This window comes from Malus domestica, chromosome 17 (assembly GCF_042453785.1).
Source record: "Malus domestica chromosome 17, GDT2T_hap1".
Classification (NCBI taxonomy): domain Eukaryota; kingdom Viridiplantae; phylum Streptophyta; class Magnoliopsida; order Rosales; family Rosaceae; genus Malus; species Malus domestica.
The window spans coordinates 2675050-2694377 of record NC_091677.1 but is presented as its reverse complement, the minus strand read 5'-3'; the positions used below and the strand labels follow the sequence as shown (position 1 = coordinate 2694377).

The 19328-nt window shown below is 38.3% G+C and overlaps 3 protein-coding genes across 3 annotated transcripts; all 3 read right to left on the bottom strand.

Annotated features, from left to right (window-relative positions):
• Positions 1 to 1199: 1199 nt before the first annotated feature.
• LOC108169817 (uncharacterized) lies at positions 1200 to 2372 on the bottom strand. The gene has a single exon (XM_017323976.3). The coding sequence runs from the start codon at positions 2103 to 2105 to the stop codon at positions 1626 to 1628; it is 480 nt and encodes a 159-aa protein (XP_017179465.3). The 5' UTR covers positions 2106 to 2372; the 3' UTR covers positions 1200 to 1625.
• Positions 2373 to 7979: 5607 nt separating this feature from the next.
• LOC103404354 (uncharacterized) lies at positions 7980 to 11467 on the bottom strand. The gene is made up of 6 exons (XM_008343253.4): positions 11000 to 11467; positions 10809 to 10895; positions 10479 to 10655; positions 9468 to 9638; positions 9145 to 9357; positions 7980 to 9056 (listed from the first exon to the last, which is right to left on the bottom strand). Exons 1-6 carry the CDS (start codon positions 11085 to 11087, stop codon positions 8155 to 8157), a joined length of 1638 nt encoding a protein of 545 aa, XP_008341475.3. The 5' UTR covers positions 11088 to 11467; the 3' UTR covers positions 7980 to 8154.
• Positions 11468 to 12546: 1079 nt separating this feature from the next.
• Positions 12547 to 17723, bottom strand: LOC103425822 (potassium transporter 8-like). Its single transcript, XM_008363923.4, has 8 exons — positions 17005 to 17723; positions 16404 to 16893; positions 16251 to 16304; positions 14593 to 14853; positions 14459 to 14511; positions 14260 to 14383; positions 13925 to 14179; positions 12547 to 13838 (listed from the first exon to the last, which is right to left on the bottom strand). Exons 1-8 carry the CDS (start codon positions 17041 to 17043, stop codon positions 12787 to 12789), a joined length of 2328 nt encoding a protein of 775 aa, XP_008362145.3. The 5' UTR covers positions 17044 to 17723; the 3' UTR covers positions 12547 to 12786.
• Positions 17724 to 19328: the final 1605 nt, after the last annotated feature.

Below are 19328 nucleotides of genomic sequence, written 5' to 3'. Positions count from 1 at the left end.
TACAGTATTTCTAAGAATGGGGGGAGGAGAGGTCGGTTGACCCAACTTGCCCAAGGTGAATCCGCCCCTACTTGCAGAAAGAAGAGATCAAATGCATTGATCAATAGGGGAAAGAAAGAAAGATATGAAGGCAGTTTTCATCGTGTCTGCTACCACTGGTGGATCCATATAGAGACTCGGGGGGGTCCCAGGACCCTTTGGAAGCTCGAAGAAACACTTGTGATCGACCTTCAGGACCCTCCAACAATTTGGGTAGGTGCAGTGGAGAGGCTTGTTGCCTCCATGGATGTGCAGGCAGCAGTGCTTATAACAAAGAAGAATAAGAGGTTTTTAATTTTTGTTTTAAAAGGCCTAGCCAAAACAACAACGTTTTTTAGCTAGGTCATTATAAAAAATATAAAAACTAAGATATCTCAGTTTTCTCTACAGAGCCCGAGAACTTCGGTCTTTTCCAATATCCCCAAATTATATTTAAGAACTCCCATCCCCAATTGTTGCAACCTTCCAACTTAAAACCCAAGTTACCCTATTCCCCACCACCATTTGCCGTTCTACCGCCTTTAGTTGCCTAATTTTATTTCTTCCAAATTCATATAAGTTTTTTTTTCAATCCTAGACTCTAGTCCCAACTCCCAATTAACAAATGTTATCTTTGTAGAGTCACTAATTGCGTTATGTTGTTGAGGAGAATTTGTTGGTTTTATTACCTTTGAGATTAATCTTGATTTATTCAATGAACCAAATTCAATAGAAAATAATGATATAGAACCAAATTAGTCTAATATTTTTGTTTTTGAACTTTTATGTTGGGACCCTCTGATCTTAAAATCGTGGATTCGCCATTATCTTCTACGTAAACATGATATGCAGATGAGTGCGTAGGGCCTTCATAATTAAGTCGGATTGGATTTTTGCATGTACGAGGAACTTATAGCAACTTGCCCATGGGCCACGGCTTATAGCTTTGTGCGTGTCTTCCTTGTCAAACACCGCACAAGCACAAAGCAAATGATCTTGAGTATAAGGATTTCCATCACTAGTAAAAATCTAAAACTCTCGTTTGGTTGCTGAGATTAGATTAGAATGGATAATCGAACATATTTGAGGTAAGTTGAAGGAAAAAATAAAACAATTATGTCCAACTTAAAGGTAGAAGATAACTTATCAGGAACATTATATATTCTAGCCTTTACTTTCAATATACTTAAATTATACCAGTTATCGATTTCAATTCGATCCTAGAGACCAAACGAGGTCTAAAGGCAACAAACTAGTCATTAACAAAAGAATAACTTACATGCAACTGAAATGTTAAGATAGCGCGCGACGTCTAAATTCAATTGCGCGATGTCTATGTAAAAAGAATCTAATACACAATAGATACGATATACCAGGATCCAAAATAGAGGGCCACAAAGGATGAAATTGTACCACAAAACATGAAATAGCATGACACTGTACCAAGCATACAAGAGTTTTAAAAGAAATATGGAGGCTAAGGCCATATTTCCTCCGCCGTCAACTCTCCCGCAAAAGGCAAAACCCTGCGCGCGGCGCCAGAACACCCCCATCAATTCCCTCTGTTTTCCTTCACACTCTCTCTACATCCCCTCATCACGTGACTCTCACGTGAAGGGGGGCGAGTCGCCGCTCAAATCCATCGACGACTTCGCCGACACCGGAATCGACGCGTACCGGCACGAGAAATCCCTGTACAAATAATCATCAATCAAATTACCGTTCTGCCCCGGGCCTTCGTCGAAGTTGAGGGAGTAACTCGTGGGGTCGTATTGAAATTTCCCGGACCGCCTGGGATTGTTTTTGTTGAACCGCCGGATGAAGGTCTTCCACTTGGGACCGGCGAGCAGTTCGGACCACTCCCGGATCTTCTTCCAGCCGCGGTACAGCCACGGATCCTCGTATTCGCCGGCGGACCGGATCCGCTCCCACGACCCGTGCGGAGAGGAGGGTTCGGGTCCGAAGCAAGGGATCCAGAAACAGCACCCGCTTCTCCTCGCGAGCACCAACTCCTCCCCGTCATCGGATTCCGCGGCGGAGTCAGTTTTCGGATTTGGAACGGCGTCGTACTCGGTTTTCGACGACATTTTAAAACGGAAAATTTGGAGAAAATTAAGGCTCGGAAATCAGAGGGAAAATTGGGCAGAGAAAGAGAAAGATTTGAGGAATTTCGATTTGGGTAAAATCCCTAAATCCATAGATCTTTCTCTTTCTGCAAACCCTAAAGCCCTCTCTCGATCGATTGCTCCCTGGATTTTCTGATCCGGGAGCGAGGATTTGGAGGGAGACAAATATAGGTCGATTTGTAACGGCATTCTCGTTGGAGGTCAAACGTATTTTGCCGGGAAATTCCGGTTGCCAGGTGTTAATCGGAGAACCAGCTCAGAATTGAAAGGACTTGATATGATAATGTTTTAACGGTCGAATTTGGTGAGTTTACCAAAGAGGGTCGGTCCCGCAGCGGCGCGGGAGCCAGTCAGGCATATGCGATGAGGGTATGTTCGTAATTTAGTAGTTAATTAGTTCTATCTGTCACTGGCGGGAACTGACCGTTTCTGATTAATCATATTTTTAATTTCGTATTATTAATTCCAGGTTAATTATGGGGAGTTTATATATTTAACAGTTGTTTAATTAAACAGATTGGCTTGTTTTAACTTAAGAAAATGAATCAGCAACATTGTTAGATCTGGTCAAGACTTATTGCACCGTTGCTATTAATTTAGAGGACAGCTATTTATTTTTTTAGTCGAACGCCATATAGGTATCAAATTTTTAGTATTTGATTATAATGGAAATTTCTTCAGTACGACGTAATATTGAATAATAACGATCATAATGACTATGAATGAAGATAAAAGATCTCAATAGTTGTGGAAATCAAATCTAACGACTAATTGTTATTAACGTAGGGCCATTTTCGACTCCCAAAATACTACAAGTTGAGAGAAAAAGACCGAGAAAGGCCCGATAAAATTCAAGGCTTAGTGGAATTGGAGAGGGGCATTTCCGAGCACTGCAACCGACCGCTCATTAGTTTGGTTTGAGTAAGCAACATAAACATAAGTACTTTTGTACCTTCAAGGACACGTGGGAAGACTGCAACTTTATGACACAAGGCTTTAGGGGGTAGGCTTACTCATATACCAATCAGGCCGCGTGTCGATCACCAATCAAAAGCAGAAGTCTAGGACATGATATAAAGGTAGTCGGGCGACTACTCGAAAGAGATATCATTGACTAGTCAAGGCCACGTGGGAAGACTGCAACTTAAACATAAGTACTTTTTGACCTTCATTTTAGTCTAGTTTGAGTAAGCAACATAAACATAAGTACTTTTCGACCTTCAAGGACATGTGGGAAAACTGCAACTTTATGGCACAAGCTTTAGGAGTAGGTCTACTCAGATGCCAATCAGGTCGTGTATCAGTCACCAATCAAGAAGTCTAGGACATGATGTAAAGGTAGTCAGGCGACTACTCGGAAGAGATATCATTGACTAGTCAAGGCCGAGCAGGTCGCTCAGCACATATCGACCTAGAAGAATGCGCAATTCTGACAGATTGATTGTTGCTTCACCGTCGAATAACGGCTTATGGGCGAAAAGGTTGTCAGCACACCAGTCTACAAGTAGCTGGCACATAAAATTCCAGAAAAGAGAAAGTATGTGAGCACAAGGCTTTCTAGGTTCATTGAGGCCTATAGAAAGGGGTGGGAACTTCTTGTAAAGGGATCAGACAATTGAGAAGAAAGAGAATACTACTCTTTAGCCGAGCGCTACTTGTAACTTTCAAACTAATATATTACGAGCAACACTGTAAATCTAGTCCAATTTTGAGAGGTAAACCAATTAAATCTTGGATCTATTTATTTCATAGCTTTGATCCCATCCACCAAGGGCTTATTGTTCTTGTTTGTTAACCTGTAAATTTGAGCGTTACCAATTATATATGTAGCATTGAAGTCACACCCGATTACAACATGAAACTTCTTTCTTTTCTGATTTCTAGGTGTTAACGTGAAAAATGAAATGTCCTCGTTTTTTTTTTATTTCCTTCATCTTTTTTTTCATTTTTGTCAAGGGAAGTAGGCTAGCCATGTTTGACTGAAGCAACCTAATTGACATGAATTAAGCAGATTTAGTATGTGTTTTTTCCTTGAACATCAAGTAAGCACCTCTTCTTCTTCCTTTTTTTTTTTGTTTTTTTTTTCTGTCTTGAACATTAAGCAAATTGTTGACTTGTAGGATCAACGTCGCTTTCTATATTAATCTTCTTTATTTCAGACAGAAAAAAAAATCAAATTTTGAATTAATGTATTAACATATTGTTGGCCCTAAAAACTACAAAGCCTACGTGGCGCACAGGCCGAGTAACTAATGAGCTAACTACGTCATTCGGTTGTATGAGGGGCGTGCCAACTCGTCGGCTGAGGAGTCAAATGTGTTGATGTTGCGGGGGGTGTCAAATCCTAGGCTTATCACATCACCACATCATCACAAAAAACCTAGCTTTCCTAGGCTCTCATCATCTTTTACCAAAACTGCCGCATGCATCCTGAACTTCAAATTCATTTTTTATTATTACCATATTTTAAAGGGAACTTTAACGAAAAGCTTCCGGTATTGTTCACTTTAACGAAAAACCACATTTTTACACTAAAAAGTCAATCCTGGTACTATTCACTTTACCCTTTATTTTGTTCTTATCATTAAAACTCAAAGTTTTCAAGCCCTTTTCATTAGTTTTCCTTATTTTAAATGGATAATATCCCATCCTGGATGCTTTTTTATCTGATGTCGTGCATATCTGTCAACCAAAACTGATCCAAACCACACGTCCACATGCCAAATATCCACATCAATTTGAATTGCATCGCTTGTTTGGGGATATAATCTGCATCAAATTTATCTCATTTAAGAATATGTCAAGATAATTCATATTAAAAGATTATTATGATAAAATCATAATATTATTCTTTAACAAAAATATCTTCATTTTTTCATTTGACGGTTGAGAACTATGCTTATTCAACGACCTTGATTACACGGGCTGATGATGTAAATTTGGATCCAAACACATATATAGATAAATAATTTTCAAATTATTTTATTTATGCATGATTTCATGGTTGGTCAAGTACTTGTAAATCATCGATATATTCTTTAAAATCTTGTGCGTGTGTAGGAAGTTGCAAATTTTAAATTATGACTGGAACAAGTCGACTCAAACTTGACCTACTGCTAGGGCATATAATTATTAAATTATATACACTCAAAGTGAAATATCCAAAGCTGTTGAGTCGTTTACATAAAAGTCTATGAGGTTAGTCTAATCTAATGGGAAAGCGATCAAACGTTGCCGCCTCATATGGCTCGATTCTACCAAGAAACTTTAGACCTTAATTCAACAATTACATGGTTTTAAATTTTAGTGATTTTTTGTACATATAATCTTTGAAAGAAAACCTAAAAGATAGATAGTTTGAATTGTTGAAATACATTATGAAATGGGCTCCATAAAAACATGTCAAAAGTTTTGTAAAAAAATAGTGTCACGGATTAGTCCCTATATATATATATAAAGTATTATTGATACTCCAAAAATCTAATTGTGCACTTTTCATAAAAGTATTTTTCTTTCAAAATGTAGAAAATTTTGAATGTAAAATTATATGATAAACAGTTTTAACTGTTTATTTGTTTATTTGTATATAATATAAACAATTATATAAAACATGTTTGAATGAGAACAATTATGTAAAACATGTTTGAATGAGCAGCAAGTCACATATATACATCAAAGAAACCCTAGTATTAATCAAACAACATATTGTAGCACTTAACTAGCTCCTTAATTAACTAGAACTAATACTTGAAGTTAACTAGCCAGAGTTGTATCTGTGACAAGTCAAAATACTTAATGCATGTATGACATTTCAGGCACATATATATGGAGACGGATTTGCATGCTACTACTTTTTTTACACAATTTTGGACACACGTTTTTATGAAATCCACTTTGTAATGTATTTTAACGATCCGAATCGTCTATCTTTTAGGTTTTTTCTCAAATATCATGTCAACAAAAAATCACCAAAATCTAAAATCATATTGACCATTGGATTAAGGGTTTACGTTTTTTTTGTAGAATTGTATTCGTTCATTTTTTTCACTATAAATGAATATTTTAATAATTTTAGATATTTCTAATTTTTTTTGCAGGATGATTTGATATTCTAAATGATAGACGTTTTGGATCATTAAAATTGAAGCGAGCTCTATAGAAACTGGGTCAAAATTTGTGCAAAAAAAGTGATTGATATAGGGGCATGATGGCTAATAGAATATATTGGTCAAACCGAGAAAAACTTGGACGACTAGGTTACCGGGTACAAATATTCAAATTATACTATACCCATAGAGAAAGTCAGTCCTATTTTTCCATTTAATTTCCTCTTCAAAAGTTTGAATCTTTCTCCGTGGGTTTTGAATTTTTCTCCGTTGGTTTTCAGTTTCATCCATGTTTCCTCACATGAAACCAGTTCTCATACGCGTTTGAATGGGCACTAAAATTCAAACTAATATTTTCCTCCATTTTTTAGTCAAACAAAACAAGCTTACCATATTTCTCTTATAAATACCAAACCCTACTTCACAAATTTTTATAACTTCAAAACAAAATCATTCGACTCATTAGAACTAGTGACTCAAATATTCTCCAGAAATCATGGCCAGAGAAATCATTAGCCGCCACCGTTTCATTGTTGCCCTACTTGTGGTGAGCTTCATTTTGCTCTCTGCCGCAGTCGAAGCCCGCCCTCTTGACGTGCATGGTTCTCCCGTTCATCACCAGATTCATCATCACAGTCACAGCCACCCGGTGCACCACAATCCAAGGAAGGCCGCCGGTCAGAGCGGAGGCGGCGTTGGTAATTACTTTGCCGATGTTCTTTCCCTCTGGGGAATCAAGAATTCTGGTCCAAGCCCCGGCGAAGGCCATTAATATTCCATGCAAAACAAATGAAGGTGTGCTAGCTCCTAGTCCTAGCTAGCTACTCTAGTCTTTAGGGTTCAAATGCAGCAGAGCTAGCTGATAGTGTTATACGATATTGTGGTAGTGATAAGAAAATAAGAAATTGTTTGAAATTCCTAGTTCAGGTGCTCATGATCTAGGAGGAACAAGGAAGTCAACTATACTTGTGTAAAAAAGTTACATTCTTTAATTTATTCATCGTTCTAATAGAGAGTTACATGTGTTTGAATTTACATACTACGAGCATCTTCAATGAAAAATGTGAATTGTCTTGAAATAGTAAATTTAATACCTATGAACTAATTTTCAAGTCCAGTGGGCTGGAATTTGGGAATGATAAATATCCAACCCAACGGAAAATGGAAAGAAAAAAAAGCCGATATTTGCCTTATTTTTTTGGAAACTTTAACGAAAAGCTTATGGTACTATTCACTTTATCCTTTATTTTGTCCTTATCGTTAAAACTCAAAATTTTCAAGTCATTTTCATTAGTTTTCTTTTTCTTTTCAATCTCGTTAACTGAACCTAGCTTGACAAAAAAATTAAATGGTTATCGAATAGATGCTCCATATTTAAATTTTATTTTTGTTTTGATAAGTACGGTCTAGTGGTAGGTAAGTGAGAGATTTTAAGTTCGATTTTCTCTAAAGACGAATTTGAACCACATTATTGATCGTCTATTGTGAGACTAAGCCCATCCTCCTTCCTTTAAAATGTAGATAATATCAATTGTTCAAAAGAAAAAAAAATGTTGGGACACAAATTTATTATTTTTCATTTTAAAAAGAGAGCTTTGTTAAGAAATCTTAATACGAGATGGCCCATATGGTATAGCTAAGAATTATATTTTATGGGCCTGTTTGTCCAACAAGATTTCGTGATCCATGGCTGAAAACCACATCCGATCTAGCCACTGCGGCTTAGGTCTGCAAATCAAAACCACTTTGATTCTTTGGATCTCGACAGAGAGAAATACACACCTAATCTGAGCTATAAAACTTGCACATTTCCTTGAAGACAACTCTGGGAAAGCAAACATTTCCTTCAGAAAATAAGAAATACAACATAAAGGATGATACTCTTGTGTTTTTTGATGGGATAATCAGTAACCAGAGGAATTATAACCCACATAATTGAAACGCTGTCGAATGTTGTGGTGGTTATACCTAGAATCTCCATAGTCTACTGACTTTATCACCACTGCTTCACGGCGTCCATCATGTTCTTGAACCGCCCCAAACACAATCTCATTTGTCTCGCTGCTCTTCTCGTAGTATGTATTTGGGTTTGTTGAGTAATGCCTGTGATGCTGCTGCTGTTGCTGATGCTGCTGCATCTGCATTTGCATCTGCATATGGTGTCGTTGCTGCTGCTGCTGCTGTTGCTGATGCTGCTGCATCTGCATATGGTGTCGTTGCTGCTGCTGCAGCTGCATCTGAAGTTGTTGCTGTTGTTGTTGTTGTTGCTGATGTTCACCCTCCCATGAATTATAGTAGGCTTGACTTTGCTTCGAATGGTGAGACTTCTCTAGGTCTTTGGTCATGTAAGGATAGGTTTTATTCGGGGTTGGGGATCTGGTTTCTATTGATGGAGGCTCGTCTTCGTCTGGAATAACATAGCTGTCTTGCAAGGGCCAAGCATTTGAATGTTCATTAGCTTGATGATACTGCTGCTGTATGTGATATTGTCGGGGCTTACTTCTAAAGCCCGTAAATACTCCCCCAAAGATTTCAGCCACAGACGAGCCAGTGTTGAGAACAATCTTTCCTAGTGAACCAAAGAAGCTGTCATCTAGTTTCTCGGGTTCATCTTCATTGGGAATTAAAGGCGGCCTGGCGGATTTCGGAGTCATCTGATATGGTGCTACTGTTGCAGCCCTATGTATAGGAGTTCTTTGGTCATGTAAATAACTTGCATCATTTGACGAAAACATTGATTGCACCCTACGCTGCAGCAATGCCAACATGTAACCGAAGAATGCAGCTGCAATCAGCATTGCTATTCCTGCAATGATGGAGAACAGATTTTAAAGATCAGCATCACCTAAAAGCAAATTACAGTGTTGAAAGTCCAAACTGTTTTAGTTATATACCTAAACCGAAAGTTCCATCGTAGCGGTCATTACAGTCATCATAATGGAGTTGGATCTCCCGAATCGCCTGGTTTCCTCTGTCTATAACCAAAAGAGAGCAGCTGCTGCCTACGTATACCACATCAAAATCAGTAGAAAACTTTGCGTCTTCACTTGGACCATCAACATGACCACCTCCTCTGCTCCATTGTCCACCAGCAATAGTCGTAACCCCTATACAAAGGTGAAATAAGTGTTTTGTGCCACTACATTTGACACAACAATTACAGAAGAAAGTGGTGATTCCTTAACCTCTATGATGCCTTAAACATCCAAAGACTTACCGGCATCACTTATCTTCCTGATAGCCATATTCATTGTGTCTGCGATATAAATATTTCCTCTATCATCCACAGTCAGCCCTTTCGGGTGGTTCATTCTTGCTTCTCTTGGCCTCCCGTCCACATGCCCAGAGTACCCCTCAGGTGATCCAGAAATCAGCTTGGGTCGGCTATCTGCAAACCATCATTCATTCAGCATATGAAAGATTCTACCAAAATAAATAAAACAGATAGCAAGCAAGCATTAAACTAGGAACTGTACTGAAATTACTTCTATAACGAAAGTGATAGTTTGAAGACTATATTTGCATATTTCATTGATAATAAATAAAGTAAATCTCAAAGTTTATCGTCTCTTTCTTTAGATGGTTTTGATGATTGATTATACTCGAATGCAAATAAAGCTGAAATTACGAAAGAAAAAAGTGAAATCGCGAATCATTAACCAATAAATGACAAAGATTTTATTTTGAAGGAGCTTAAAGGTATAACATGAAGTATAACAAACCCAAGTTTCCCACGTTAAAGTACACAAAGTAGTTAAATCTGGCTTAGGTTAAAAAAAGAAGTTTAAGATGAGTAAACAAGAAGTTAAACTGGTCATTAGAGAATCCTGGTCACAAACCAAAAGAAAAAGAAAGTAAATCTCCAAAAAGATAGCACTTGATTATCCAGAAAGTAGAGTCTTCCACTAAACAAAAGCACATAAAAGCAGCAACAGTACTTTTATAAATGAATGGAATTTGGCAAGAGTAGAAGAAAAGAAAGGAACCAGAGAAACAATGCTAATGTCTTGCGCATCAACCCGAATACAAAGTTTTAACTGTTAGGGCGAACTGACGTGGGCGAAGCCACATTGCCTAGTATGCACCCGAGTTTGAATCTCCCACCCGCAGTTTAGATTAGTTTAGGGTGAACTAGAATTGAGTCCCTGGATATATGTTAACAAAACAAGCAACAAGAGCAGTGATATGATGGTATAATTCGAGAAATAAGGCAGCGAAAGCGGCTTACATCGAGACAGTGGCATTGAGATCTTGTAGATGTTACTATTTTCGGAGTCCAAAACCAGAAGCTCTCCACTTGGGGACACTTCAACTGAGTGTGGTTCAATTCCGAGCTTGCTTCCATCAAACACCGTATCCACGGTGTATCCACCCTCAAATTTCATCATCGAACGGCTGGGAACAGCTGAAAAATTGAACCCCATCAACCTCATAAACCTCACCATTTCAAAGAACACTAGCTAATTACCAAACTAACAACCAGAGAAACACTCTCTAATTACCACATCAACAACCATAACAATACGAAAAATTGGTAAATCTGAGTTGGGAAAAATACCTGAACTGGTTTTTGTGGTGGATTTCAATGACCAGAGCCATTTGACAAGAGCAGAAACCACATTGGAGACAATCCCAGTTACAATTTCTGCATATACATACACATACATATATGTGAAATTACAAGATTACCAATTGAGGCAAAGCCAAATTTGAAGCAGAATGGGGGATAAAGATGGAAACTTCACTCACTTGCAGGAGGTGAGGCAGCTACTCCTGATGAGAAATCCCCAGAGAGAAGAAGAAAAATAAGAAGCAATGCAACCCAATTCCTCACCATTGATGTTGGTTTTGTTGATCAGAGCTCTAAGAGCAGAAGAATACTCACTCACTCACAAGCTCTGAGCTTGTAGTAACCCCGCTTAAGTAGGAGACCCCACAGACAGTGTTCTGCCACTTTTTCTACAAATTACTCAGTAAGAATGAATCTTTCTAGAGAGAGAGAGAGAGAGAGGAGAGAGAAAGGAGGTAAAAGAGACAAAGTGGGTATAGTGAATTTGGAAGGTTTGGTGATACTGAACATTGAACACAATGGAGTTCAGTGTTAAGGAAAGGAAAAGGTAAAGGCAAAGGGGAGAGAGAGAGAGAGAGAGAGAGTGTGTGAGAGAGAGAGAGGTCTCACTGCTAGTGCAATGAAAGAAGAGAGGGAATCATATCCTCTGTCTTCACCTTTTTCAGTCTTAAATTTGTGCTAACCAATCCGTTGTTAATTAATTACGGTGGGTGCTCACTTCTTTAAGAGAGAAACTTATTTCCTTTTAACGGCATCTCTAGTTAATAATGCACTATCATATTCTTGAGTTTTTTTACATGGCATTGCGTGATTAGATTAGAGTACCCCCGTGCTAGCGTCTAGGGGTAATAGTGTCATTTTGTTGTAAGGGTGTGGTTGTTCTTGGGATCATCAGCTGATATTGTGCAGTGTTGGAGCATCCACAGAAATTGGAGTGACGAAACTTGTACAAGACAACAACTTACAACTCTCCAACTTCAATTATTTGTTCTTCATTTGATGCTTCTGTTTAATGTTGTCTTTTTGTTTCTTCTTCCTCATCTCACATGTGCTCAGATCTCATGTGTCATATGCTAACAAACCAAAGTAGTCGTGGGAATGTTTTTTTAACCTTCTTTGAATCTTTGTGTTTCTTTCAATGGTCAACAAAATCATATTTTTTCTCTCTTCCGTCTCTTAAGTGAAACAAACTGTCATTGCAGCGGTAACTGAAACTCGATCACGTACTATTATGCTAGTAAGTTAAAACACATAATATAACTGACTTTAAATATCTTCCTGGCATATCGGTGTAGATAAACCTCTATCATGTCCTTCTGAGGTTTCTTCTAAATTAGCAAAGACTCCCATTCCATCAGTATCACATTTATTTTTGCAAGGATAGTGTTATTTACGCACTTATTTTTACCTCTTGCACACCCTTATCATTTTTTAGCATAGATCTTCAATTCATCCGACGTCTGAAAATTGAAAGGTGTTTGTAAAAATGAGTGTGAATAACATTACCTTGTCTGCAATTCGATCTTTCTAGTATCTAATGATGAAAGTGGTTTACCACTTTAGATGAAATGATGAATTGCGGATGTGGACATAAAAAAATTAGCTAGAACAGTGCACTCTCCTCTCTATGCTTGCGAATCCTCCATAGCTTTAAATTAGAATATCACTCGAAAAAAAAAATATTGAATTTGATCTAGTGCTAAAACCTTTGCAAACAGAACCTAACTAAAAAGCCGAAAACTTGGCCCAACTCTCTTATTGATGTTGGCATATATGTACTGCTGAGAAAAGCATGCTCAGAAGTCAGTACCACCAGAAGCACTTTGCATTATTGCCTAAGAGCTCTACAAGGTTTTACAGTGCAAAGGGCAGCATAAAATATGACCACAACAGCAAAAATATCAAGAAAAATAAAACAAACCCAAAGAAAAACATTTGATTACAAAGTTGAATCGTATACACAGAATTATACGTGGTAGACCATCCCAACCTCCAGAGTAGATACATGAGGAATGCTCAGAGCATAACTCGGCCCTCGAAAATTCCTCCTCAAGAAATCGTACCCGAAATTGATCACTATTTTCTTCATAAAACTTGATCCTCTCTTCGCCTTCACGTAAGAGTGGCCTAATATAAATGCCATTCCTGCCTCCCTTGCTTCCATCAGTTCCTGCAGCTCCCCTACTGCTTCCCTGTCGATTCGTGGGGTTTCTGGAACAACGAACTTCACTCTCTTCTTTGCCTTTTCGGTAGGCCCTATCTCCTGCAACTCTGAGGTGCTTGCTATTTCGGAGGAATCCGGTTCAGCTACAGACATTCTTATGCCGTCTAAATTTGATGATGAAGTCCCAACAACTGTCATTTTCTCATCATCTTCCAATTTTACTAGACTCAGATTGCATTCTGGTCTCTCTGACCGAATGAACTCTGCAATACTACAAATCAGATCTCTTTCGAATTCCATGTCATCCTTGTGAACATCACGGTAACCATAGCGTGCTATGCATCTATATAGCCGGTATTCCTTTGGACCAACTCTTCCCACTAAGAATCTTTCCTCGGGTCTGACATGTGGGACTGGGACGGATTTGATGCAGAGGAAAACTACAACCTGATGGAAAGCAGGGAGGTTGGTAACAAAGTGAGAGAAAATAGCCGGGATCCCAGAGACGAGCTCAGTGTGTATAAGGCCAATCCCCCGGACTCGAACAATCCCTAGAGTAGGACCTAAACTGAGGAGCCAGTTGATGGAGACTTTATTTTGGACGTCAAACTCGTATTTCTTGAAGGTGCCATAGTGCCAAACATACATAACCATTAAGAAGATGAATGAAAGAGCAATCGGGACCCAAGCCCCTTCACGAAACTTCATGAGCGATGCTGAGAAGTAGAGTGCCTCAAGGGAGCCGAAGAATAATATAAAGCAAATTGCCCAGAAGAGGCTTTTGTGCCAGCACAAGACTATGACTAGAGACATAAGGCAGGTAGTTACCAGCATGACAGTTATAACGGCCAAACCTATACGAAGGTAAGACATAAATACATTATACAAAAGCTAACACGCACACGCACGAGCCAAAATATTAGGTTGAAGTGGACGGTACCTGATGCATTTCCCATGGCTTTGGTGTCTCTAAAACCAATGGTAACAGCCAAGCATAGAAACATCAAAGTCCAGTTAATCTCGGGGATGTAAATTTGACCGTGTATTTTCGAAGACGTGTGGACAATCTTGACCCTCGGAAAGCAACCCAAAGCAGAACATTGTTTGATTATCGAGAAAGTTCCAGTTATGATTGCTTGACTTCCCACCACCGCAGCAAGTATGGCTATTGCCAAGACGGGCCATCTTAATTTCTCTGAGACAAGGAGAGAATCCTAATTAGCTTAATCTCAAATTTTACAGTTACAACTGCTACAAGTATGGCTAGACACCTACCGGGAACTGATTCATAGAATCCAATTCGATAATCACTTTCTATGATATGATGCTTAGAAAGGTATGCAGCTTGTCCCATGTATGCTAGAATCAAGGACGGGTAAACCACAAAGGTGAAAGCAATCTGCAAGGTGAATGTGACAGATTACTTAGTAGAGATGAAAATCTCCATTTGGCCAATATTATTCAGTTTGGATACCTTGATTGACGTCTGTGAAAAGTGTCCAAGATCAGCAAACATAGCTTCCGAGCCTTCAAAGATAAACAAGATAATGTCAGAGAAGGTAACAATAAGCATCCATGAAAAGATGATTCACTAACATACTCTTGTACCTGTCATGCACAACAGTATACCGCCCAAGGACATCCAACCTCCCTTCCGAGTCTTCTTAAAAAATTTGTACATGTAGTATGGAGAGAGTGCCTGATAAACATGGGGATTCCAGTAAATGATGTTGTATACACCAATGGAACTGATGCACAAAAGCCATGTGATCACAACCGGTGCAAACAAGAACCCTACTCGGTGAGTCCCGTAATGTTGAAGGGCAAACAGAAATACGAGGATGACACAAGCAACAGGGACTTCAACATCTGCAGAAGCAAGATACAATAAGGAAATACAATAAGCTGATAAATGATAACCAATATGTAGGTAAACCATCTGGTTGCTAATCGAGATAGTAGGAATGTGCATAAAGCAGCATGAAGATATGAAGCAGGAAAAAGAACGAGAATAGTAAATTCTTGTTGTATTATATCTTAACATGAATAAGCTAAAAGGGAGATACAACATCAGCTTTGAGCTTTGAATTGCTGTTTCAAGCATTCCAAGCTAAGGCTACACTATTTGATTAAATGGCTACTCAAAGTCCAATTGACAATTTTCTGTTAGCAAGCACCAGAGAATTAAAGTTGGCAGGATCACCGACAAGAGGTTAAACAATGCTAATTGTTAGAAAAACACACAAATGTACAGTGTGACTAGTATAAGGTGATAATTTAACTAGAACAGTAGAGGCACTTGAAAATATAATGATAAGATGGTGACTTCATTCTGGTTAATCAAATGTTTTAGCCAGCAGCAAGTGGGTCAAGGCTCGATAACAAAGTCATAGTTATGCATGCCTGATCAGAGGACTCAGTTCATAATTTATAATCTAATCGAAAAGCCATCCTAAATTAATCACCTTTCTTCTTCATCTTATATAGCTACATTACATCCTTTTAACTTTATAAAAGACAAGACTTTTTACTCACATCAAAATTAAACTTTGTTTCCTACAAACAAGTTCAATCAAATGTTGACTGAAAAAGGAACAGACCAAACTAACCGGGTGTTGCACTAAACATTCAAATTATTTTTTATTAGCTTGATGGTGATCTGACTTTACTTAACGCAGGCTAATTTGTCTTGATTTTTGTAGGGGTCCCCGCGATAATGTTTTCATTTTTCTAAAATTTGGTATTGCCTGCTTGTCACTAACTTCGCGTCTACGCAATAGAAACCAAGAGAAAGCTTCTGAAATCTAGAGCAACCACGATTTTGGATTAGTAATGCAAATAGTAAGATTTAGATTCCAAACCATGATTTGCACATGTTAAAAGTCTCTTTGCAGATATACTCAGTACAGATGCAAAGAAATTCTGTGAACCAATAAGCCAAAGCATCTTATCACTAAGCAGCTTCACTTTTTAGAATTCTCTTAGCCGTGTTAGCGGTCCTAATCCGGATTAACTACTCAACAACATCATTTTCTAAGTTATTCTGTATCGATCATGAAGTTATGTTTCCGCTGTGCATATTTTAATATCCAACATTTCTATTAGCTGCTCCTAAATTAGAATTGGAAAGTTATATTCTATCCAGATAAGGAAAATTGCAGAGAACGTCAACCACATAACCAAAATCCCTTAAACTCAATCTTCTCCTAAAACAATGTAAATGATTTGCAGGATCAAATTAAAAGCTCCAACGACGAATAACTTACAACGATGCTGCTCTTTCGACATGGAGAGCTCCAATCCCGAAACAGCGGAAAACACTGCACCCACAAGAAGCAAATTCTCATCATTCAAATCCCAATTTCCATAACTTTAAAACCCAAAAACTAATATCATCATGTATATAACCTCAAAAGTACCAGAAATTGCTGGTGTGAGCACCCCATCACCAATAACCATACAAGTTCCAATCAAAGCCAGAACAAGCAGCACCTTTTGCAGCGCCTTATGCTTCTCCAATGTCGATTTCAAACTCGACCCGAAAGCGCTGTTCGCTGTCGGAACAACCCCATCTTTTGTGTACTCCGACAGCTCCTCATCCGCCAGCTGGCAATTGGGCAAGGAGCTCACCCGGGCGTGCCGGGAAAGCAGAGAATACAGAGCAAAAGTCCCACCTTCGCCATTGTCGTCGGCTCTAAGCACAATAAACACATATTTCACTAATGGAATCAGCGTCAGCGTCCAGAACACAAACGAGAGAACCCCAAAAATCTCCTCATTGGTTTCTGAGTGGTGAATGTCTTCTGCAAAAGTGCTTTTGTAGACATAGAGAGGAGACGTGCTTAAGTCTCCATAGACTACTCCCAGGCTCTGGTAAGCCAGAGTTAACACCGTCATCCATGAATCTTTCTGCAACAGTTAAGCAAAAGCAGAAGCACAAGAAGCGATTATCAGAAAAGCTGAGAATTTGAAATGGGGTAGTGAAATACTCACACTGCTACACTCTGCCACACGTATTACCTTGATTGGATGGCTGCGGATCACACCCTCCAGATCCATGACTGCCACTCAACTCTAGAAATTATACAAAACCCATTCTTTCCAGGAAAATAAAGAAACCCCAGGTGGATTAACACCCTCCCCACTTCACCCAAGTAGAGAAAATCCAGAAATTTGACAGACAAAATAGTAAAGATTGGATTTTTATCTGTTTTCTTGTAGAACTAGTAGTAGTTTAAAACCAACCAATGCAAACAAATAAAGAAAAAACAAACACCAAAAAACCAGAAAAAAGAAGATAGAGAATGGTAGGGTGGTTGGGAACAAGGAATTGGAGCTGCAGAATAGAAAATGGAGGTGGGAGGTTTTAGAGAGAGAAAGAGAGGAGGAGAGAGAGAAAAGGGATCCTAATTTGTGAAAACAAATGGTAGGTTTGAGTTTGGTTTTCTCTTTCAGCTAAAAAGCTGTTTGTTCTAGAGAGGTGCAGAGGTGGAACTTTCTGAGGAGATCATCGTCTCCACTTGGCCGTATCTGAGAGAGAAGCAAATACTGGGAGAGGGGGAAAAGTAGTGATCTGTAAGCAAGCATGCACTCACTGAAAAATTCTTTAGCACTTGACACTCATCTCTGAACGTATTTATAGTCTGACACAGCAATTAAACTGCAACCCATCAACTGTGAGACTGCAAGCTCCTCACTTGTCAGTGAATCATTGGTGTTTGTCTGGAACCCAAATAAGACTAGGATTTCCTTTCTTCTTCTTTTTCCTTTTTCTTTCATTCTCTTTAATTTAAACGGTCAGAATTAAATTACGTTAATATCTTATATTAATCATTTTATATATATAAAAAAATAAAATAGAAAATTTAAGAAAAGATGATGGAAAGAGATGAAAAGATGAGAGAAGAGAATTCTACTTTGGGCAAATATCTAGAGTGGCATTTTTGCAGTTTCATGGTGTTTGATGGGGAAAAGTGTAATTTAAAGAATTGAATAAGTTAAGGACTAAAAGGGCAAAATCTTTTTATTTTGTTATTCTAGTGTCCACAGGATTTTACAGAAATATAATACAGTAAACGGGGTGTGTTTTGCGTGTGATATTATATTTTGGTGTTATTAGAGGCAAATGGTGGTCAATTGACAAACTAATTAAACAATAAATTGTTTTGTTTTTGGCAACTCATGTTTGCTAACTAATTAGACAAGTAGCCTACCACCACCTACTTGGAGGAGTCTAAACCCTAGCACACGAACAAAATACATCACCTATATTTCTTTAGGATAAAAATATAATGCAGACATATTTATTCACCTCGTCGCCTCCGTGACCATAACATATGCGCTGTGTTACCCAGCGTGTAACTTATCTCTTATACCCCTCTCTCGGTTATGTCATTACCAATCGCGAATAAATCATAGGTTGGCCGCCAAACCCTTTCTGTTTATAGAGAAATAAAGAGAAAGAATTGAGTCGCCAATAGCGCATTTGTATAGATGCCAAGGAATTTGCGTGATGAGAAATATAAGAATAAAATATACTGTTACATTATTATGAGAGATAGAAGAAGAATAAATATCCTTGAGATAGCCAAGAATCTCTCCACCTACTTTTTATAAATAAGTTTGATAAGCGTGTTTAAAGAAGGCTAGCTTTTATTTATGCCTCAATCCATAATCTTTGAAAGAATAAATTCAAACGGTGTGCAGTTGAAAGACAATGAAGTTCGACTCACCATTTGCATGGAGAAAATTTTGAATGCAACCCGATTATTTCAGGTTAGGTGCTGAAGATATTATCGGTTATGCGTAAGATCTACCTACCATACACAAATTTCTCTTCAAGGGCACGATTGCATAGGTCTTGGTTTTCCTAGCCAAAATTCTGATCTTTCACTATCTAAAGTGAAGTCGCTTTAAGATACCAGAGACGAGTGGTTAGACCAGAGAAAAATATGCTTAGCAGCCCTAAAAGATTAGCAGCATCTTGAACCTAAATATGTGCCTTTTATTACTATAAAGCAAGTTGCCTTTTGTCTAAGCAATCCCGCAAGAAGAAGATACTTCCTTTGCTGAGATTCTAATACAACTTCCTGTAATGCAAGGAAACAGACAGAGAGAAGACGAGAGAAAGGATTTAGAATTTGAGTCCTGCAAGTAAATTAAACTCCAAACAATTAAATCATATTTGAGTGAGCTACTCTTTCACACAAAAATTGTGACAAAGAAAAACGTCCTTAGAGTTCAAATTCGAGTTGAGATCTTTTCTAGATTTCTGTATTCGGAGCAGTTGAACTAAAAAATTTGGATTGCTCAATTTAAATCATGTAGTCCTGATTAGTCCATCA